A 23,610-nucleotide genomic window follows, 5' to 3' on the forward strand; every position below is an offset into this window, starting at 1 on the left:
AAACCATCAGGGAAACTGGATACTGAATATTTCCTCCATCTGTGACCTGAGCCTGTTCTCATCTGGGAAAACCTGATTGGGGTGGCCTAGGAGGTCAGATGCCTAGACAACAGAAAACTACAACCTACACTAAGAAAAACGAAATTATGGCCCAGTCAAAGGAACAAACGTATACTTCAACTGAGTTACAGGAATTTAAACAACTAATGCTAAATCAATTCAAAAAGTTTAGAGAAGATTTTGCAAAAGAGATAGAGGCTATAAAGAAAACACTGGGCATACATAGGGCAGAAATCAAAAGTTCAAAAAAAAAACAACTAGAGAATCTATGGAAATGAAAGGCACAACACAAGAGATGAAAGACACAACAATGGAAACATACAACAGCAGATCTCAAGAGGCAAAAGAAAACACTCAGGAACTGGAGAACAAAATACCTGAAAGCCTACATGCAAAGGAGCAGATGGAGAAAAGAATGAAAAAATATGAGCAATGTCTCTGGGAACTTAAGGATGAAACAAAGTACAAGAATGTACGTATCATTGGTGTCCCAGAAGGAGAAGAGATGGGAAAAGGGGCAGAAGCAATAATAGAGGAAATAATCAATGAAAATTTCCCATCTCTTATGAAAGACATAAAATTACAGATCCAAGAAGCGCAGCGTACTCTAAACAGAATAGATCTGAACAAGCCTATGCCAAGACTCTTAATAATCAGATTATCAAATGTCAAAGACAGAGAGAATCCTGAAAGCAGCAAGAGAAAAGCAGTCCATCACATACAAAGGAAGCTTAATAAGACTATTTGTGGATCTCTCAGCAGAAACCATGGAGGCAAGAAGGAAGTGGTGTGATATATTTAAGATACTGAAGGAGAAGAACCGCCAACCAAGAATCCTATATCCAGCAAAGCTGTCCTTCAGATATGAGGGAGAAGTCAAAATATCTTCCAACAAACAGACAATGAGAGTCTTTGTAAACAAGACACCCGCCCTACAGGAAATACTAAAGGGAGCACTACAGAATGATAGGAGAAGACAGGAGTGCGTGGTTTGGGACGCAATTTTGGGAGATGGTAGCACAGCAATGTAAGTATACTGAACAAAGATAACTATGAATACGGTTGAGAGAGGAAAGTTGGGAGCATGTGAGACACCAAAAGAAAGGAGGAAGGATAAAGAATGGGACTGTGTAACTTGGTGAAATCTAGTGTTCAACAATTGTGAAAAAATGTACAAATACGTTCTTTTATAAGGGAGAACAAGCAAATGTCAACCTTGCAAGGTGTTAAAAATGGGGAGGCATTGGGGGAGGGATGCAATCAATGTAAACTAGAGACTGTAACTAACAGAATCATTGTATCATGCTTCCTTTAATGTAACAAAGGCGATATACCAAGGTAAATGCAGATAAGAGTGGGGGATAGGGGAGGCATGTTAGACAATTGACATTGGTGGTGTTGTCTGACTCTTTACTTTGATTTAAGGTTGTTTTTCCTTTTGCTGTTTCCTAGCTGTCATTTTTTTTTCCTCTTTTGCCTCTCTACCTTCTTTGACTATCCCTCCTGCCTTGTGGAAGAAATGTAGATGCCCTTATATAGATAGTGGTGAAGGTGGTGAACACATAAATATGTGACCATACAGAGAACCATCGATTGTTTACTTAGGATGGAATGTATGGTGTGTGAACAAAACCATCTTAAAAAAAAAAAAAATGGGTTGATGACAAAACCTCAAGGGCAATATACTGAGTGAAATAAGCCAGACACATAAGGACAAATATTGCAGGGTCTCACTGATAGGAACTAATTGTAATATGTAAACTCATGGACATGAAATATAAGGTACCAAGATGTAGGACGAGGATTAAGAATGGGGAGCGATTGCTTAGTATGAGCAGAATGTTCAACTAGGATGAATTTAAATGTTTGGAAATGAACAGAGGTGTCAGTAACAAGATGTGAGGATAACTAACAGTGTCGAATGGTGCATAAATGAGGTGGAAAAGGGAAGCTCAGAGTCATATATGTCACCAGAAGGAAAGTTGGAGGTCAAAAGATGGGAATGTATAAAACTGAATCCTATGGTAGGCAATGTCCATGATTAACTGTACAAATATTAGAAATCTCTTCCATGAACCAGAACAAATGTATGACAATACAATTAGAAGTTAATAATAGAGGAGCATATAGGGAAGAAATTTATACCTATTGCAAACTATATACTACAGTTAGTAATATTTCAATGTTCTTTCATAAATAGTAACAAAGGTACTATACCAACAGTATGAGTCAACAATTGAGGGGGGTTGGTTAGTGATATGGGAGGATTCAAGTTTCCTTTTCTTTTTTTTTTTTTTTCTTTTTTTCATCTTTCACTTTATTTCTTGTCTGGAGTAATGAAAAGTTTCTAAAAATTGAACAAAAATTAAGTGTGGTGATGGATGCACAGCGGTACGAGGGTACCAGGGGCAGCTGATTGTACACTTTGGAACTTTGGATAATTGTATGGTATCTGAACAATCTCAATAAAAACTAAAAAAAAAAAAAAACAATTAATGGCAAGAGATTCCTACAAAAAAAAAGAATATATGCTGTATGGTTTCATTTATATAAAAATTAAAAAACAGGCAAAACTAACCTATGATGTTAGAAGTCAGGAGAGGTGTTGCTGGTGGTGGGGAGTAGAGACTGGGAGGGGGCACAATAGGGCTTCTATGGTTGCTGGTTACCTACATGCTCACTTTGTGAGAATTCATTGACCTGTACACTTACGATTTGTGCCGTTTTCTATGTGGATGTTATTCTTGAATAAAAAGTCACCCAAATAGAGACGGTGCAATGGCAGTAGGCATTTTGGGGATGACAACCTTCAACATGTCTCCCTCTTACTCAGCCCCTACCTCTGTGCAGAGCTGCCAGCCTAGACTTTCTCTTCACCAATCTTTGGTTGGTTCCTTTCAGTTCTCTCCTGAGTTGGCTCTCCTGGAAACATTATCCTGTATCATCATCTTTCTTAATCTGTCCTCTCGGTTTGCTAGAGCATATTCGCTAGTTAGCAGTTTCTAGAGAAAGGATTCATGGGAAGTATATTTTGGGGAGCCATATATATCAAAAAAAGTCTTTATTCTTCATACAGATTTCTGTAAATAATTTTAATTTAGAATTTTGAAGACATTGTTCTATTGTCTTTTAGCTTCCAATGTTGCTGTTGAGAAGTCCAAAGCCATTCTGAACCTTGATCCTTTGTATCCGATCTGGTTTTTTTTTCCTCTCTAGAAGTGTGTTGAATCTTCTCTTAAGCACCAATGTTAGGAAGTTTCCCATTGATGTGCTTTGTAAGAGTGTATTTTGATTCATCGTTGGGAGCCCTTTGTGGGCCTTTTCAATCTGGCAAGTTCAGTTGTTGGAAATTTCCTTGAGTTATTTTGTGGGTGACACCTCCCTTCTGTTTTCTCTGCATGGAATGTTGGACCCCTGAACTGATTCTCTAATTTTCTTATCTTTTCTGTCAATTTTCCCTGTTTTTATTTTTGCTCCACTTTCTGGGAAATTTTCTCAACTTTATTTTTCAAACCTTCTTTTGGATTTTTCATTTCGTTTCATATACCATTCTGTTGTTACTTCATGGATACAATATGGTCTCGTATCTCTGAGGATATACAGACAGATTTTTGTTTATTTTTAGTTTTCTTCTCCTTGTACTAATTTCTTCACGTTGCCTTTCCCCCCATTTTTTGGTTCTATTTTCGGTGTTGGAAACTTTCCTTGGATGCCTGGTAATCCTTGGGTATCCCCTAATGATTTGATGTGAGGGAGACTAAAAAGCCTATAGAAAACTCTGAGTGTGAGAATTGGGGCCTGCATACTTGGGCTCCACTGAGGTGGTCAGGTGGGCCATTTATTGGGAACCTCTGATTTCAAGATTTCTAGCTCTTTCCTCTTGGACTGGCCATGTTCCTCAGAGAAGAGTCTTCTGATCTCCTGCCTGGATAGTTAGGGTCTGGTTGCCAGTGTTCTGGGAGCAAAGTTGGGAAAGGGGGCTGGGGGTGGCTCTCTGTCCAGTACCCATTGTGCATATAGATACTACTCCCCCCCCCCCCATTTTTGTTATAGAGCCCCAGCTCAGTTGAGCCTGGCATCTCCCAATCTAAAGACCCTTTGTGTTACCCTCACCAGAAAATCACACACACCGCAGACCTATGCTGGGAGGTAGGCAGGGGGCCATTGCCCAGCCACCTGGAGAGGGATCCACCTGCTCCCTAAACAGCTTTCATTCATTCTTCTTTATTTTGATGCTCTCTCTCCTCTCCCCCTGGTCTTGAACCTTTTGAGGATTAAGTGATATAAATTGGGTAATTTCTCAGCTTTGCCCATTGCTGCCTTGGGCTTTGCCACTCTTGGCCTCTAGGTCTGTTACAGCAGGGCTTTCCAGCATCCAAAATTTGTTGTTGTCATTTCTTGTGCTGTTCTCTCTGTCCTTGAGAAGTTATGTCTTTTTAAGGTGTCCATATGCTGTGCTTTGGGGAAGATACGATGCATGTGTTGGATCTCCCATCCTAACCTGGAATGGAAGCCACAGTAATAGTAGACAATACAGAGGGTTGCCTCTGTGCTGGTTGCTGTTCTAAGTACTTTGTGTAACTAACTCATTTAGTTCAGAAGTCTGCATCATTTATTTTTGACAAATATCATCAAATTTCGGTTGGGAATCAAGATTTCCAAATGAAATATTTGGCTTTCATTTGTTTATTTCACCCCAAATGAACAGAGAAAGAGAATACCAGATCTACAGAGGAGACCTAGGTTTGTCTCCAGCTTTTCTTGAACCCCATCATTTTCCCTCTCTTGCTGTGTTCCCTTGCAGAGAAACGTGCTCCAGCTGCTGCACGCCAAGAGCGAGGTGGTGCGGCAGTACATGGCCAGGCTTGTCAATGCGTTCGCGTCACTAGCAGAAGGTAAGACGTCAGACTTCCTTCCAAGAGAGGAGCAAGGTCTTCTTGAGGCATGTAAAACGGGTGCTCTTCCCCAAGTTTCTTAGAAATGACATATGTTTCCTCAATTTGTAACTTTTTAATGCACCTAAGGTCTTTTGTGAAAAATTGGTTGTCATATTGTTTTAGTTTTATGTCAGAGCAAATGTATGGGTTTACAGTTTATTTTATACGCCTTCTGGTTTTATTTGATAAACTTTCTGGTTTTGCGTCATGGTGCTTTTTAGGTCACTTCCAAGTGTCTAACAGCTAGTGCATTTTCTATATTTCTCTATTGAGGCAAAATAAGGTTGGAGAAACAATTAAAGCTGATTCTAGTAAACGCTGCACCATTTCTTTCAGAAGACTATAAACTCTTAAATCAAAGAGAAGCTGAAAATTCCAAAATAACATGTTACCATAACTGATTCAAAATGAGTTTACAAAGCATCATCATTTCCCATAAGTTCTAATTTGTTTGAGCTCTTTTTAGTGTGAATAAAGGGAGTTTTCAGATTGTGAATATATGATACTTCCAAAGTTTCTTCATTTGTTTACCGGTGGTTCTTCCATCCATTTAAAGCATTCATAATAAGCTAGGATATGTGCTGGAGACCTTCTTATAATATTCTTATAATTTTCAACATTTATGTCTGAAATTAAGGTCTTCTGTATCAAAGCAGAAGTCCACAACAGGCTAGTGACAATTCATGGCTAACTATAGGGTCTCAGATCCAGTTCTCAGCCTCTTCTCCAGGCCTTGGGCGTGTCTAGAGAGAGCAGGAGTGGGGCCAGAAGCACCTCTCACTGCCTCTCCCGTGAAGGCCCAGGGGCTCATGGCACCCAAATCTCTCCCTTCCCCATCTCCCGCTTTTCTCCTTTATAGATCTGATCGTTGGGTCAAGATTTCAGATAAATAAAGGATGGTACTCCCACAAAAACATGGCAATGAATTACATTTAGATTACTAAGAAGAGTGGTTTGTTATTCATTAAATAGTTGATTGCATGAAAGCAACTTTATGGAAGTTTTTAATAAGTTTTATAGATGATGTAATTACCCAAACTCTGCATGTATTATGTGCAAACAAAGTTTTCATAGAAAGTGTGTTTTGGAGCATGAACTTAATTTAATACAAGATAAATTGTGTCCATATTTCACTTCTCCTGAGTGCTCTTTCATCTCTGGTTATATTATTAGGTCGCCTCTACCTTGCCCAGAACACGAAGGTGCTGCGGATGCTGGAGGAAAGGCTGAGGGAGGAGGACAAGGACATCGTCACTCGGGAGAATGTTCTCGGGGCCTTGCAGAAGTTCAGCCTCAGGTGATGGACTGTGCCACGGGCCACGGAGCTCCTGTGAAATCACATTTGTTGGGATTTCTCTTTTTAGCTGCCATTTAGTGCTTATTTAATCCCCATGACAACCCAACAAGCAGATGATATTTTTCATCCAACACTTAGGAGAGGTTGGGTGACTCTCCAAGGTAGAGCTCAAAAGTTTACTTCTTATCCACTAAACTGTCCTTCTCAAGGCTGCTGGGGATGGAGAAAGACGTTTTACAAGCATCACTGTATTCTCTTACTGAACATTTTCTAGTGCCAGCCAAGTGCTGGATTATGTCTCAGCCCCATGAGGGTTTAGAGACATTCAGATAAATGAAACAAGATGGAGCCTCAGCTTTCAAGTTGCTCACGGTCTGTTGTGGGAGCTGCGCCCAGAAGTGAGTTATCTACAGGAGGGGTGAGAAGCAGTCGTGTGGCGTCCAGGTTGGAGCCTTCTGGCCACTTGCCACACACCCTGCAACCTCAGCCTGGACCCCATCCTGGGCTCGGAACTGCTCTACATGGGAAATGTTAAAATCGATACCTTCTTAAACCACACCTGGTGTCCTTCTAGTGCTCTTTTTTTTTTTTAATGAACGGCTTTATTGAGATATAATTTACATACCATAAAACTCACCTATTTTAAGTGTACAAGTCAATGATTTGTAGGAGATTTACAGAGTTGTGCCACCATCGCCACACTCTAATTGGAGATTTCCCTCACCCCAGAAAGAAACCGCGTGTCTATTTACAGTCACTGCTCATTCCTTCTCCCAGCCCTTGGCAGCCATAATGCCCTTTCTGTGTCTGTAGATCTGCCTTTTCTGGACGTTTCATATAAGTGGAATCAGATATGTCATTTGTGATTGGCTTCTTTGACTCAGCATAATGTTCTTGAGGTTCATCTGCATAGTGACGGGAATCAGTGCTTGGTTCCTTTTTATAAACCGTGTTTTGTGTGTCCATGTTTTGTGTGGACATTGGGTTGTTTCCACTTTGGGCTGTCTGTGAACAGTGTGCTGTGAACTTCATCCACATGTTTGGGTCTGAGCATTTGTTTTTCCTGTCTCCTTGGTAGATGCCTGGGAATGGAATTGCTGGGTCATGCGGTAATTCTTTCAAGCAACCTCCTCCCTCACAGCCACTGTGACTTTATTGAGAATTCTGCTACCTTGAGTCCTCAGCTTTTTCTGACTGTCAGTCCTCTCCTGAGCACACTTTCTTCCCACCAAACACAGTTAACATTCGACTGACTCTCACTAATAACCTTACGCCTGCAAAGGGCAGTATTCAAAGTGTTGACAGTTCAGGGGGGAAGGGGTCAGCATTTAGTACTTACTATTTGCCAGATCCCTGCCAGCAAAAATTCCTTGTTCTAACTACGTGAATTGAAAAGATCTGTAAGTAATCCCCTGAATTATTACTTCCTCATATGACAACTTCTTTTCTGTTTGCTTATAAAGATAGCTTAGCTTGATGTTGACCGTATTTGGAAAATTTTTAGAAACTCAATAACTACAATTAAGTGATAGATAAGATATGGTGAAGAAACACCACTTTCTGGTGATGCAGCTATTTCATGCCTGTTTATTCTCCCCCCTGCCCAACAGTCATTTAAGCTTCTCTGTTCTGGAAATGCGCTTATCGTTTCTGTACTTTTCCCAAGTCTCTACAATGAACATAGATAGAAAGGAGCCAGGCTGACCACAAGAGCACATTTGTCATTGTATTTAATAAGTCCTGCTGATCTGGTGGGTGTGTGTTTCAGAACAGCACGAACAGATGCTCACTGCTGTGTACTTTCCTGGGTGTGGTTCTGCTGTAACCTGTCCATCAATTGGCGCACGGTGTTGGCTTCTCCGTGGGTTTGACATTCTTAAGGCTGACATGATGACTTTCACCTTACCCATACAGATGAGGTATTGGGTTTGGAAGATTTTGCACCTGGACATTGGGTGGAAAATCATGACTTATAAATCATCCCACCCAGGTCACTAAACTGCCCTGACTACAGAGATCCAAATCAAAGTGGTATTGAGCTGTTTTTTTGCCTTTATTTTTTGTTTTCCTCTTTGCTTTTTTACACAACTCAAAGTGCCTAACCTTAAATAAAAATCTGTCCACCAAGGAGCTATTTCTTTGGGCCTGTTTCCTGGTTAAGTGTACCAAAAGCTCTCAAATATTTATTAAATATTTGAAGGAATGATCTGTTAATTTTAAATATTGAAAAAGGAAACTCTCAAAGTATGAGGCCTCCTTACTGCCTTATTTTTCTTTAAACCCTCAGTAATATCCCTGAAAGGTAAGGAATTGCTTGTTGTTTTCAGCTGTACGGGTCTACCAATAAACTATTCCCTGGTCTGTATCTTCTGCAGCTTTGGCTTTCCTGATCTACATTCACATTACTATGTACTCTTGTATGAAAAGTTAATTTCCTGCCAGTTTTAATTTACCTGCCGGCCATTTCATCCTAGGCGCCCGCTGCAGACAGCCATGATTCGAGACGGCCTCATTTTCTGGCTGATGGAGATCCTGAAGGACCCTGACTGCCTGAGTGACTATACTCTGGAGTACTCGGTGGCCTTGCTCATGAACCTCTGCCTCCGGAGCTCAGGTACCCCGGGTCCGGTGGGAAAGGGAAAAGATTCTGACTCTCAGAGCTGGGTCACCTGTAAGCCTGCTGCAGTTTTCTTTTAATCTCCCTTGTAGAAAACAAGAAGCAGAAAAAGATGAAGGGCTTACAGGTATAAAAGCATTTCCCACTAGGCATAAAGCCGTTGAGTCACTGAAGCCAAAGTACCATTCTGGCCTTGTAAATAATACTCTATATGTATATATTGTGCCTGCACTAAGAGGAAATTAAATTAGCTTGCATTTTTCTTCATCTTTATCACATTATTCAAAGAAAGGAAGCTAAGAATTATGATCCCTTGTATTTGAGGACGGAGAAGTTTTCCCAAGATTGTGTGATATTAAGTTGGTAGCAGAAGCCAGGGTATTAAGCTATGCTCCCTGCCTTTAATCACAGTCATTTTTCCCTGCTCACCCCCTGGAAATGGGCAATCTCATGTGGCCATCAAATCATTTATATGCTTGATCCACCAAGGTAGTGATCTTAGCTTTGCTACAGGCACCATCTCATTTAAATTTTCTGTTCACTGGGTTTAAAGAACCTCCTTTCGATGAGATCCCAAATCCAGGCTGTGACTGAACTCAGTCTGAGCAGCCGCAGTGTTTGGAGAAAACTTTGTTCCCTGGGTAAGTAGCTCAGGGATGTTTGTTACAAGTTTCTTTGCCTGACCAGTGCCCCACCCTCAAATGCTTCGCAACTCGGAACCCCTAACTGTCTTGTTGATTGAGTAAATGACTGTTATCTCAATCTTCTGTGTTTTTTTTAAAATAGCATATTCAAAAATCCTGGTTTTTAATATATTTACCAGATTATAATTATCCTTCATTATCATCAGTTTATTTGCAACGATTTATGGTGATTTGGGATTACTAAAATGCTGGTATGATTTTTGTGATGATGGCGTATGCATTTGGGGGGTAGAACACTGCTCTGTAACCTGATGTGTTTTCACACTGATGAATGACTGTGTGCCCTGGCTGTAATAATAATACCCACTGTCATTCATGGAGCCCTTGGGATGTGCCAAGCTTTATACAGAGTGAGCCCTTTACATACATTATTCCACATAATTCTCTAGTCCCCTTTGAGGAAGGTATTAATTCCTGTTTCAAAGAGGAAGAAACCGAGGCCCAGATTAGTTAAGTGACCTGCCTAAGGCCACACAGCTGGTTAGCTGAAGAGCCACGATCTGGACTCAAGTCTGCCAGATTCCAAAGTGTGCTTCGAAGTTTAGAACTGCCACCCTTCGGCTTATGTGTTGTTGTTTCCCATAGGAAAGAACATGTGTGCCAAGGTGGCAGGCCTTGTGCTGAAAGTTCTTTCGGATCTGCTTGGCCATGAAAACCACGAGGTACTCAGCCAGCACTGCTGGCCCTGGGCTGGAGGGAGGGCAGGGGAGAACCTGGACACCTGGGACCCCCCAGGCCTGGGGACTGGACTGCATTTGAAAAGTATGCATGTTCTCCCTCCTCCAGGTATTTTTTTAAGTGACTTCAAATCGTTTGTAATTTTGTTGATTTTGGAACTTGTTCCTTCATTCCTCCTTCATTGGCACAGCGTCCTCACTGGCCCCTGCTAGGTCCCTCTTCTGCGTTGTTTGACTTTTTTCTCTCTATCATCCATGCCTGCTTCATCCCTTACCCCACAGTGACACTCCCTCTGGTGTGTTTAACGTATGCTCATGGATATATGTGTATCTTTAAAATATACATAATATTATGTGTGAAGTTTACACAAATAATATTGCATGTTGGAACTCCTTCTGTTTCTTACTCTTTTCACTGTGTTTTTAGGCCCTTTCTGTGTTGCTTTATACACATTTAGTTCATTAATTCTCACTGCTGCAACGTATTCCGTTGTTTGCACCCATCCCATTTTACTTACTCTGTCTCCAAAATTTCTAGCCTAAATGATTGGGAGGTTAGTAATGTCATTAATTAGCTATAAAACATGGCAGGAGTAAATCTGGAGGGAGTAAGTTGAGTTGTCACTGTCAGTGGGACACGCAGATGGAGATGTCTGTCTTTTGGAAACGTGCTTCTGGAACTCAGGAAGGTTGTTAGGAGGGCAGCCCTCGCTCTCCTGGTAGCCACACTGTTCTCAGGTTTGCTGTTGGATAACTGAGTGGCATGATATTTGAAAATGTACAGTTGATGCTTTTTTTTCTCCCCTTAAAGATACAGCCATATGTGAATGGAGCTCTGTACAGCATCCTTTCTATTCCGTCCATCCGCGAGGAGGCCAGAGCAATGGTAAGAAATGTGCTTGAGAAATGTGGAAGTTTCTATCACATTTCTATCACATTTCACGGTTCAGAAACTGTTAGAGCAAAGAGTTCCTAGCCTAAGCTTCAGATGGTTTATGAACTCCCTGAAATTGTATGCCATATATATATATATTTATTTATTTTTATAAATATATGTAAGTATATATTTTTCTTCTTCAATATTCTGAGAGAGTCTGTAACTTTTATCGGATTCTCCAGGGGTTCCCTTATGCCCAAATGCTTAAGAACCACAATGTTAGTAAGTTCACAGCAGAATTTTTTGTTTTTTTTAAGTGGCAGATATTTTAAAAGCAACCAAATGGAACGGAAAAGCTGCTAAAGATTATACAACTGTCTGTACTTGGTTTTGTTGGGAAATAGTGAATTTGATATTTAAATGTGTTTACATTTGTGCTTAGATGTGAAGTAAAAAATTCATCTCAGGTGATTAACATCTTATTTTGTGAGCACAAGTGTTTCCAGATCTAATCAGCAAAACCACAAGAGCCTTGTCCTTTTTCCTTACAACATATGAAACCAGGTTAACAGTGTGGCTATTAAATGCTGTGGTAAAGGGATTAAATATGTTTCCATGGTCAGAACACTGGTGAAATTGAGTTTGAGGAGAACAAAACATGTTCTTCCAATTGGTTTTGCTTACTTGGAATCTGAAATCTTCTCACTGGTCATCTAAAATTACATCAACAGTTATGCCACAGATAAAGACTTAGATAAGAACTGTCCTGTGTGGTCACAGTAAATAGTGGGACTTAATTGCCCACTGCTTTTTAATAAAAAATGTGCTTTTTCAATAAAGACCAGAGGAAAATAAACTTGATTTAAACATTCTGCATTATGGTCATTTAGGTGAGAGAAAGGGATTGTTGACCAAGATGAAGAATAAGGAAAGAAATATCTAGGCTGAAGAGAAAGGATGGAGAGCACATTGGATTAAAAAGAGTGGAAGGCAGAGCGGAGGGCAGACATCCAGGGCAAGGAGGTGGAGAAGGGGGAGGGAGTGGCAGTCGAGGGACAGAAATTAGGAGAGGCGCAAAGACTCCCAGTTGTAGGTCCTGCCAGCAGGAGGGCACTCTGGAGATCACCGAGACCATAGAGAAAAAAGAGGGAAGCAAAGGGACAGAGCCCCAGAAACCTGTGCAACAATGTCAAGAGGAAAGGAAGAGAGATGGTAGGGCAGGAAAAAAGTTGAGGAAATAAATAATGGTGAAATTTGGTGAAACACGTGAACGTAAGATATCTAGAAAATCCCCCAATATTTGGAAATTAAACAATACACTTGTGTTAGTTATCCATTGCTGTGTAACAAACTACCCCAAAGCTTAGTGGCTTAAAAATCAAGCCTTTATTATCTCACAGTTTTGTGGAACAGGGTTTGAGGGCAGGTTAGCTGCAGGGGTCTGGCTCGGGTCTCTCGTTAGGTTGTCGTCAAGCCTTGAGTCAGGGCAGCAGGTGTCGGAAGGCTCAGTGAGGCTGGAGGTCCACTTCTGTGCTCACTCACAGGGCTGTGGGCTGGAGACCTCACTCCCTTGCCACAGAGGTCTCTCTATGGGGCTGACCTCAGCCTTGCAGCTGGCTTCCCCCAGAGAGTTATCCAAGAGAGCCAAGGAGCCAGATGGAAGCCACAGGATCTCTTAGAACCCAATCTGAGAAGTGCCCCACTATCACTTATACCCTGTTCTGCTGGTTGCACAGACCACACTGGTACAGTGTGGGAGGGCCTTTGCGAGGGTGGTGGGGATGTGGGCCTCATCAGAGTCTGTCCCGGAGGCTGACCAGTACACCCTTCTGCCCATGGATCAAAGAAGGAATCAGGAGGGAAATTAAAGGCTGCTAACCTTTGACGTATATTACAAGTATTTTCCCAATTTTTCATTGGTCTTTTAACTTGGGTTATGGTAGGTTTTGTTTTGTATAGCAGCTCTAATTGTAGTCAAGTCTATTAATATTTCCCCTTATAGTTTCTGACATGTTACTAGATAGTCTCTAAACTATTAACTTTAAAAAGAAAACCTGTGTCACTTAGAAAAAGGTGTAAGAAGCATAAGCTTCCCTCTGGCATTTTAACAAGGATCAAAGTCTTAACCTGATGAAGGATCCCTTTTAGCCAAGTGGACATATCTCCTGGGTGGTTACCTTGTTAACTCTTTATAGGAGACGACCTCTAAAAGATGTTTATGCAATGTAGCTTACAAGGGGTGACAGTGTGATTGTGAAAACCTTGTGGATCACACTCCCTTTATCCAGTGTATGGATGGATGAGTGGAAGAGTGGGGACAGAAACTAAATGAAAAGTGGGGTGGTATGGGAGGTGCGGTTTGGGTGTTCTTTTTTCTTTTTATTTTTTATTCTTATTCTGGTTCTTTCTGGTGTAAGGAAAATGTTCAAGGGTGGATTAGGGTGATGAATGCACAGCTTTGTGATGGTGCTGTGAACAGTTGATTGTAAACCATGGATGATTGTATAGTGTGTGAATGTATCTCAATAAAACTGAATTAAAAAAAAAAGTGGTTATGGCCAAAAGAGAGTTTTTCTAAAGCCCTGAGATTTCCCTCATTTCACTCATATCCTTGAGGAAGTTTTTAGAATGATAAAACTATTATAATAAAAAATTCTTTTTGTATATAACAATAATAAAGGAAACCAAAGAGGAAAATATCCCACTAATTTTACCACCTTAACATCTGCTGATATACAGTATCGGGGAAATAGCTGCTATGCTTGGATCAGCAGTCGGGGTGGCAGTGTACATGGAGACCCACGTGACATCCACATGTTGGGCTATTTCATTTTACCTCTGGTGGTTGATGCGGCAGGAAAAATCCAGATGAAGCCCTCTATGCATAAAGGTGCTTATTTCAACATTTTTATGATTGTGAAAAACTGGAAGCATCTAGCACAAATGTCTGGTAATAGAGGAGTTGCTAATGAAATTATGGGTTTTTTTGCTCAAAATATTAGTAGCCATTGAAGATGATAGTTAGAAAAAGCAGTATGAGGCAGTATAATGAGAGATAAAGGGAGAATATGACATTATAGGAATTCTGTTTTTGCAACTATGTGAAACATTTGTGTGCTTGTGGAAAATGACAGAACACATAAAAATTATTTTAGTAACAAATGCTATTATACTGTTCTTAAAATAATATCCGGGGCAAAGAAGAAAAAAGAAAGGGGGGGGGGAGATTAATGAGTACCCTGAGGCTCACTTGAACTTTGAGAGACTGTCAAGGGCAGGCTAGAGAACAGATCAGAGAGGGCTATCCCTAACATCCACCCCAAAAGCTTCCTGCCTGCACCCAGGGCTGGAGTAATTGTAGGCTGTAGAGCTCTTCCCTGGGATCTAAACCCCAGCCAGACTTTCCATTCTGGGCTGGAGCAGACTGGGCGCTCTGTTAGCCGTGAAGCTCCCAGAATCTCTGGGACAGCCAGCTAGCTGGGCATGAAAGCCACACAGCCAGAGGGGTGCCCAGGCTCTCCGTGGAGCTGCTCCAGGGGTGCTGCCCCACAGCTTGTCCCAGTGACACCAGGAATTCTGCCTCTGCTGTTCCCCAGAGGGCTGGATGTCACTGGTACCAACCCCTCAAAAAGACATGCATTCCCCAAGTTCCTGATTCTTCACATCACCCGCTTCCAAAACAGTCTCACGTGGGTGCATTTGATTGGCAGAATCAAAGCTGTGTGCCTGCACCTTAGCTGAAAGGGAGGCTGGGAATGTGAATTTTCTGGCTTCTGCCTTGGGAAATCAACAAAATGTAGAGGAGCTATTGCTAAGGTGTTAGCCACGGTATAGCAACTGACCATTACAGTTCATTGTGTTCCCTGGCATCCAAAGTGTAGGGACCTTTCAAAATTAATGTGGAAATATTGCCAAGAGGATTAGAAGTTGATTTGGAAATCAATTTTGCAATATGTTTAATAATCCTCAAAAATGTTCGTATTCTTTGCCCATAAACTCTACTTCTGCAGTTCCATACAAAACATGACTAATGATTTCTGCATTAATATGTTCATTGCTGCGTTCTTCATCACAGTGAAAATGGGAAACAACCTAAACACCCAGTATTAGGGGAATGAGTAAGTCAGGCGTAACAGAAGCAGGTGGTGAAGTGGTTACGAACGGAGACTTGTGAGCCAGTTGGCCTTGTTTAATTCTCGCCTCTGCCGCTTCCTAGTCGGGCAGCTTTATTCTGACTTACCTCTCAGGGGGACATCCCTCTCAGGGGTTCCTCTGCTACCAAACTCACAGGATGGCTGTGAAAGTTAAATGAGCTAACACATAGCAAGTATTTAGAATGGCGCCTCACACCTAATAAGCTTTGAGGAATGTCAGCTGCCGCTATTATTAGTCATATCAAAATTTTGGCTATGTAATTTTCATTGATACATGAAAATGATCATAAAGTTAAGTTAAAAATGGTAAGCACAATTGTGTTATTCATGTGATATCAGCTAGGTAAAACAATGCACATGAAAGTAAGGAAATAACTCAAGAATGGTCACAATTGTTATTTCTGGATAGGGGACATGTGAGCAGTTTTAATTCTTCTATTTATTTTACAGATTTTCCATAGAGAACCTTGTAATTTGCATAAATACGGGAAAATATTTATATCCACCTGAAATAGCTATAGAGAGGAAAACCCTTTACTGACCTTTAGTGATGTAAGTTTACCCCATTTGGGCTGGAACAAAATAGAATATGGTGGAGAGTTGATGTGGTGAGCATAGTGGTAGAGGCGAGCTAAAAATTAGTTGGCCTGGGCAGTGTTCAGTGAGATTGTCAGGCGCTGTGAGAGCTGTTTCTTTTCAGTTAACCCTCTGAAAGCCCTAAGAAGGAATTACTGAAGTTATGCCCATTTTGCAGATGATGCCCTTGAGGCTTAGAGGTTAAATTCTTTGTCCCTACCCTTTTACCTAGTAAGAAATCTGGAAAGGATGAATTGTAATATAAAAGCAGCCTTTTGTAGGGTGACCTTTAATCCCAGCTAGCCGGCAGGAGCATTGTTGTTCCTCGTTTCTTCCTTTTTACCCAGGCTCCAGGTTCTCATTGAGACCTGCCTCCCACCTCTGGCTGACACAGAGACACCTGTTGCCATCTTTTTCAAATGCCTTGGCTGTTTTATTCAACCTGGATTATCTGAAATGTCAGGCTGTTCTTTTCCTGATAAAATATTATTTTATTTTTATGATTTATTATTTCTGCAATTTATACTTTAGATTAAACATTACCTAATATATATGGTTTTTAAAAAGTGGAATTTCTCACTGGGGCATTTTCTATTAAGAAATCTTCCCCAAATAAGCCTCCTAATTAGAATGAAGCAATTTGTGGTTTCTTCCTGAAGTGACAGCTGGGCTAGAGATACATGAAAGAGAACAAACGACACTAAGAAGAGCTTTGAATGTATCAGCTGAGATATTTAGTTGAGATAACTGTTTATAAAAATAACATCCAGGGAAAAAAAGTATAGAAGAGAGCCTGAATGGATTATTTGTCTTACTCCACTGGTGAAAATGTGAAAGACATTGATATTCCTAAGGCAGTCGGTGGTGACCCTGATAATAGGCATTTGGGGGTTCTCACGCTGCTTCCACTTGGCAATATTCCCCCGGCCCTTACCATGGATGGGATGAAGAATGGAGAGCTCAGTTTATGAGATAGAGAGACATAAAATTCAGCTCTCCTGCCAGTGAAGAGGCAAGGAAGCCATTGGTTTCTGACTATCTCTTTTTTAAGACAAACTCAGATTTTCCAGAGATTCTTCTACCTTCCAGACCACTCCTTTATTATTATTTTAACTTTTTAATTTGAAATAACTTCAAATTTACAGGAGAGTTGCAAAAATAATACAAAAAAATACAGAGAACTCCAGTATACCCCCTACCCAGGTTTATCAACTTTTAACAGTTTGCCACATTTGCTATTTCATTCTCCCATCCATCCATATGTATCTGTCTATCTATATCTCTGTTTATCTGTCCATCCCCCCACCCACACATGCATCCATCCATCCCTCTATTTTCTAAGCATTTGAGGGTGGATTGCATGCATCAAGCTCCTTGGACACTCAATACTTCCGTGTATCAGACAACTTCTTGATCTCCTCTATGGGTTTATCTGTCTCTGCCTCCCAGGTAAATGTTACTGTTCTCCACGGTTTTGCCCCAGCCCTCTTCTTTTCTCCCTCTGCTGTCACTGGAGAACCTCATTTATTCCTTTGGTTTCAGCTACCAGATCTGTCTCCTGAGTTGCACCCCCTTCCAGGCACAGCAAACACATTCTCAACCATTTATTGAGCATCTATGTGCTAGCCATTGGACTAGATGCTTTACATACATTCTTTTAGGTTTAACTGACAGTGAAATGCACAGGCCTTACATGTACAGGTCAGTGTATTTTTTTTTACAAATGTGTGTGTATATATGTATATACTTTATCTTTTAATATATATACTTTATCTTTTAAAATCTCATGTCAACTCAAGTTGTCATTGTCATTTTATAGTTGAGGAAAAAGGGTAGGAAAAGTGAAGTAGTTTGACCGTCACACAGTTAATTCATGGGAGAGCTAGGCGTACAATCCAGATTATAATCCAGATTTACATTTTCTAGAAGTCAGTGCTTGCTTTAGATGTTGGAAACTCAGCATGTTCAGAACTGACTCAGCACTTCTTCCTTGATTTAGTTAGAGCTATTGACTCCAAACTGGCCTACGTAAAAAGGGAACGTATTGGCTTACATAACTGAAAAGTCCAGGGTTAGTGAGCTTCAGGCACAGCTTGATCAGGGTTCCACATGATGGCACTAGATCCTGTTTCCCTGCTGGTGTCTCTGGCCTGTTTCCTCTGGTTTAGGATCATCATTAGACACAGTTTCCCCTCTCAGTGGCAAGAAGGCCTCACCAGCTCCAGCTGTAAATACTAATTCATATTTCTCAAGAAAGAGGGAGGGGGAGAATTAGACCTTTGTGCTTAAATCCATATCTTACCTCTACATTTCCCTGGACTTCTGTTAGCCAACATTGAAAATTCTGATGTCAGTATGTTGTAATAAAGTAAATAATGTATAATGCAGTGACTTTATAATCCTCTTGATAGAAAAAGAATAAATAGCTGTTTAAAGAGAGTTTTTGTTTGTTTACTTCTCAGAACATATGTTTCACTTTTGAAAGACCATATTGGGCCCTAAAATCCAAATGGCAATTTATAAACTTAGGAAAAACCCAAGAAAGAAACCACCTCCCACAACAAAATATTGCCAAAACTAAAGGGAATACTTATGCAGTAAAATTTTATAATAGTTTTTTGTTTGTTTGTTTTTTGCTAAGTGTATCATATTTAAGTCAGTCAACCAAGAAGAGGATAATTTCACTGTGAATTATATTTAAAAAACAACAAAATCTTTAGTATTGAGTAGAGGAAATGTTATGCTGCATATCCCATCCCCCAAAGAAAGAGTGTTTTGTTTTGTTTTTGCTTTTTTTTTTTTTATTAGATGAAACCCCATTGAAAAACATTCCCCTCCTCAACAAAACTGAAAAGTTGACTGTTTCTCTCGCCAATGCTTCTAGGGAATGGAAGACATCCTGCGCTGCTTCATCAAAGAAGGCAACGCTGAAATGATCCGCCAGATAGAATTTATCATCAAGCAGCTTAATTCAGGTCAGCTATATGCAGGAATCCACAATCTCTGCTTTAAAATCTTTCACATATGCCTGAGACGGGCATGGGCTTTCTCCCAGGGACTTGCCACACCTTGGGATTCATTTAGGAGGCCTTGGGGGGGGTGGGGGAGGACCTGCGACCTAGAGAGGCTGGCAGGGTAAGGCTCGACCCAAGTGAACTCACAACCAGAAGTTCAACCAGGTAGGTGAGGCCTGATTTTCCAAAGACAGAACGGCCTCTCACCCCACTTTAGGCATGTAATCAGCAAAGACAGTTGAAAAGCAGTAGCAGAAACTCTGCTGTCACTGTAAATTCTCTCACTGTGCAGCCTCCGTCTCCCCTCCTCACTCCCATCCCACTTTGTAAGGGTGGTTTCCCCGGGGTCCTGGGGTCAGATCATGAAAAAGATGCCAAGCTTTCTAGCAACATGGTAGAAGATGTCGCTGTCCTCCTACATTCGTTCTTTTACTCAAGAAAAATTTATGTCACCCACTGCAACACAAGAGGAGGCAATATGATCCCCTCCCTGTTCGGCTTCCCCCATTCCCAGTTAGCAGGAAAGGAAGGCGAGGGAAGCTCTGGGGGCCGGGGCAGTGGGGAGGCATCTTTAGCTCTTCCTGTGGGCCCCTCACACCTTGATCCATGGCATCTGCCCCGACTGGCACTGCCGTCCTCTTGAGGCCCAGCCTGTCCCTCTGTCTCTCCACATGCCCTTCCCTGACACCCGGTGGTCCGCAGCACTGGAAGTCCAAGTGCCAACATCCTGCAGAGCACACCAGGGAAAGGTAAAAAGTGAATGTCACGATCTGCACCCTAATCACAAGTCAGGGGCTATGACTAACACCGAGAAAAGGGGCGTGCCAGCTGTCAGCAGGCGCCCTTCGGCCGGCTTCAGGGTTCACAGCTGTGGCTGCATGGGGCAGTCACCTGGGGAGGTTTGAGAATCCCCAGGCACACTCCGAACCAATCAAATCAGAATCTCTGGGGGGTGACCCAGCTGCTAATAGTTCTTAAAGCTCCCTAGGTGATTCCAATGTGCAGCCAAGCTTGCTCATGCTGCCTGGATGCAGAAAGGGGGCGGCTGGGGAGAGCAGCCGGAGGAGGTTTAGAACCTTTGGTCCCTTTCAGACTGGGTGCCCATTTCCATTTGAACTTGGTTTCTATGAAGCATGTAAATTATTTAATCCACCCAAATTCAGGTGGGCAAGGGACAGAACTTTATTTTCTGTAACAACGTCATTTCTGACTCTGAGTCACCATTCTGCTGGGTTGGCATATTTTTTAAAAATAAAAGTAAAACCTTAACCTTAACCTCAATCCTGGTTGGGGTTTCTCCCTGACCTGCTGGGGAGGCCACAGTTTGGGAGGGCTGGGCTGGGGGCGGGGGTTGTTACTTGCCTGGTCCATGGCCGGGGGCTGGGCTGAGACCCCCCCTCAAAGGCCAGGGGTTCTCTGCAGCTTTGGGGTTGCATTTGGGCTGGGAGTTTTCTTCAAGGCTGCCTTTGTTTCGGTGTACTGAGACACATCCACATGTATCTCCTTGTCGGCCTTGCCTCTTCCCTGGCAGCAGTGCTAAGAAGCAGGATGCAAACCCCATTTGCTCTCTGGTCCAGGAACCATCTCTTTCCAACCTGGCCTTTGGAACAACATGCTAAAGATTGTGGGGAGGGTGGGGTCAGTTTACAGTTTTGTAAAGGATATACTTTGACAAGAATCACCAGCAGAGCTAAAGCCTTATAACCCTGAGTAGTCAGGAAATGCTTGGGAAGTACCTACTCAGCTCAGTAAATAAAGAAACTCTAAGGTATTTCTATTTTCATCTCATCACCAAAGTTATTCCGTATCCCATAGGCCAATGGCAGGACCACAGAGAGGACTACCCCGGGTCTGCCTCTTTGAAACATAAAATTAGAAAGTCACTGCACATTTGGGCTGAGGACCAGATATACACATATCATCAGCCACATATCCAGATGAATTTACAGGCCTCACTAACACTCTTGCCAGCACTTGCTATTGTCTGTCTTTTCAATATGGCTGCCCTAGTGGGTGTGAAGTGGCCCCCCGTTCCTGGAGGAGCTGCGTAAATGCCCAGCCTAGAGTCTGCAGTACAGAGATCGGGAGTGGGCAGTGGGTGAATCAACCTGATCTCATCCGTACTTCGCACTCCCCATCACTGAATCAGCCAATTCACTGAGACAAGAGGACTGCTAGAAAATCACAGGAACTTCCTGCCAGTTACCTATATAATCAACCCAGTCCTCCATTCATAAGGATCACCAGCTAGGGAAGGAAGATCAAGAGGACAAAAAAGGTCAGTGAAGATGGAAAGATCAGATCCCAGAAGAAACATACATTTTAGTCCCAGAAAAAGACCCAAAAAGAAATTCTCACTGGTATCTTCAGAGAGATTTGAGAAGATAATTCATCCTTAAAACAAAAGCAAGCAACTATAATAGAAGTGGAAATCAAGAGAGAATTCTTGGAAATGAGAAATATGATTGCTAAGATGAAAAAACAAGGAAAGAAATAAAACAGGGTGGAGCAGAGTGAGGGGATGTAAATATATATAGATAGATACTTATCTGCTTGTATGTTTAAAAACAAGCTATGGAAGAATAACCCCCCAAAAAAACCAATAAAAATGTTTACCTATCAACAACAGAAGACAAATAATATAGTTTTAAAATGGGCATAAGACTTGAGTAGACATTTTACCAAAGAAGATATACAAAAGGCCAAAAAGCACGTGAAAAGATGCTCAACATCATTATCCATTAGGGAAACGGAAATTAAAACCACAATACCCACTAGAATGGCTGCTTTTAAAAAGACAGAGAATAACAAGTGTTGGAGAGGGTGTAGGAAAATAGGAACATTCGTTGCTGGTAGGAATGCACAGTGGTGCAGCCGCTATGGAAGACAGTTTGGCTGTTCCTCAGAAAGTTAAGTATAGAATTACCATATGATCCAGCAATCCCACTTCTAGGTATATACCCAAAAGAATTGAAAACAGGGATTTAAACAGATATAAGCCTTTTGGCATTATTCACAATTGCCAAAAGGTGGAAGCAGCCCCAGTGTCCATTAACAGATGAATGGAAAAACAGAATGTGATATATACATACAATGAGATATGACTCATCGGTATAAAATAATGAGGTTCTGATACATGTAATGACCTAGATGAACCTTGAAGACCTCATGTGGAGTGAATTAAGCGAGACACCAAAGGACTGATCCCACTGATATAAAATATCAGGAAACTAGAATACAGGTTACCAGGGGCCAGGGCAGAGGTAGGGAATAGGGAGTTGACAGCTGGTACAGAATTTCTTTTGGGGGTGATAGAAAAGTTTTGGTAACGGATGGTGGTCATAGTGGGACAACATTGTGAATGTAATTAACAAGCACTGGATTATATATTTGAATCTGGTTAAAAGGAGAAATTTTAGGTTGTTTACATGTACCAGAATAAACATTTTTTTTAAAAATGTATACCTCTAAGGTATGTGGGGAGAATAAAGGCAAGGAGGGAAGCCAGACTGCTCTCAATCTACTTGGCTTTATAGTTTTATCTTTAGAACCATGTAAATATTTTATATAATGAAAAAAATAAAATTTAATCAAAGAGAAAAAAATGCATAAAAATAAAAAACATACAAATGATCCTTTATTATTTGTCAAGTCAGTGGCATAACCACCCAGAGAAGGATTATTTCAAAGGTGTTTTGACTGTGCTCCTCTGGTGGTATATATAAATCCCAACGGAAAAAAAGAATGACAGAGCAGTCTTAAACTTCGCTTAATGATCTTATTGCTAATCATATTGCTATTATTTTTAAATCATCATATATTATAGAGTGAAACAAATAAGCAATTATGTTAGTGTCATTCGGAACAAAGACTGTTATATGAGAAGAAACACAAATATGAAATCAAAGAAATAAAAGCCCTATATTCTTTCTTTTGAATTGGAAGTATTAGTATAAAATCATGATTTACTTTTTCTTTCTAAAAACGTACACCTTTTCCCAGCTCCCACTGGAAAGACCTAGAAGAAGTCACATCCTAGTTGCAATGAATTCCCCTCCAACCATTTCCCAACAAAGAGAACCAGAGCTCCTTAAAGGCATGACTGATTCCAGATCTGGGGTCAGAAACAAACAAGATAACCAGTCTGTGGCCTAAATGGAATGACCGAGATTCGAAACAAAAGCGTTTGCATATTGGGAAATAAGAGGCTTATACTTGGTGGATACGGCAGCAGTACCATTTTGAAAGCCACTTTCTTGTCTCCTGAAGGTAGAATGGAGCAGCGCTGTTCCTAGACTGGCGGGGAATAGACATTAGACAACGAGGCTTCATCCAAAACACAGAATGACAGAGCAGCCTGCTGTCTGCAGGGTAGCTTTCCTGACCAAATAGGACTCCATGGGGGTGGCAGCGCCCCGTGACGGGAGTGAAGGTGTCCACACCCTGGCCAGATGGGGAAAGAGGCAGGGTCTCGCCGACCTCAGTCCAGCATCACTGGAGCCCTTCCCTTTAGGATGGGTGCTCCCGGTGCAGCGTCGGGGATGAAGGGCATCCTGACTTCCTTCTCGGCAGCAGCAGGAGACGGTTTTGGTGTTTGGTTAAATTTTGGTGACTCTGTCTGCCACCTCTTCAAAGATGGCCTGTGGTTCCCTCTTTCTTCTTCCACTTTGACTTCCTTTCCTCTTCTTGCAGGCTTT

General features: G+C 41.5%; 1 protein-coding gene across 7 annotated transcripts in view; it reads left to right on the forward strand.

Moving 5' to 3' along the window:
• ARMC9 (armadillo repeat containing 9) overlaps positions 1–23,610 on the forward strand; it is a 172,145-nt gene that overhangs the window by 86,002 nt on the left and 62,533 nt on the right. For all 7 annotated transcript variants that reach the window (XR_005218790.1, XR_005218791.1, XM_037849509.1 and 4 more), the window contains 6 exons: positions 4,865–4,955; positions 6,171–6,294; positions 8,769–8,908; positions 10,201–10,277; positions 11,104–11,178; positions 18,784–18,874. Coding sequence is in view for 5 of the 7 variants with exons in the window: in XM_037849509.1 (XP_037705437.1) it covers positions 4,865–4,955; positions 6,171–6,294; positions 8,769–8,908; positions 10,201–10,277; positions 11,104–11,178; positions 18,784–18,874 (598 nt within the window). In the remaining 2 variants the exon portion in view is untranslated. The remainder of the gene's footprint in view (positions 1–4,864; positions 4,956–6,170; positions 6,295–8,768; positions 8,909–10,200; positions 10,278–11,103; positions 11,179–18,783; positions 18,875–23,610) is intronic.

The sequence above is a fragment of the Choloepus didactylus genome, chromosome 9 (genome assembly GCF_015220235.1).
Source record: "Choloepus didactylus isolate mChoDid1 chromosome 9, mChoDid1.pri, whole genome shotgun sequence".
NCBI lineage: Eukaryota > Metazoa > Chordata > Mammalia > Pilosa > Megalonychidae > Choloepus > Choloepus didactylus.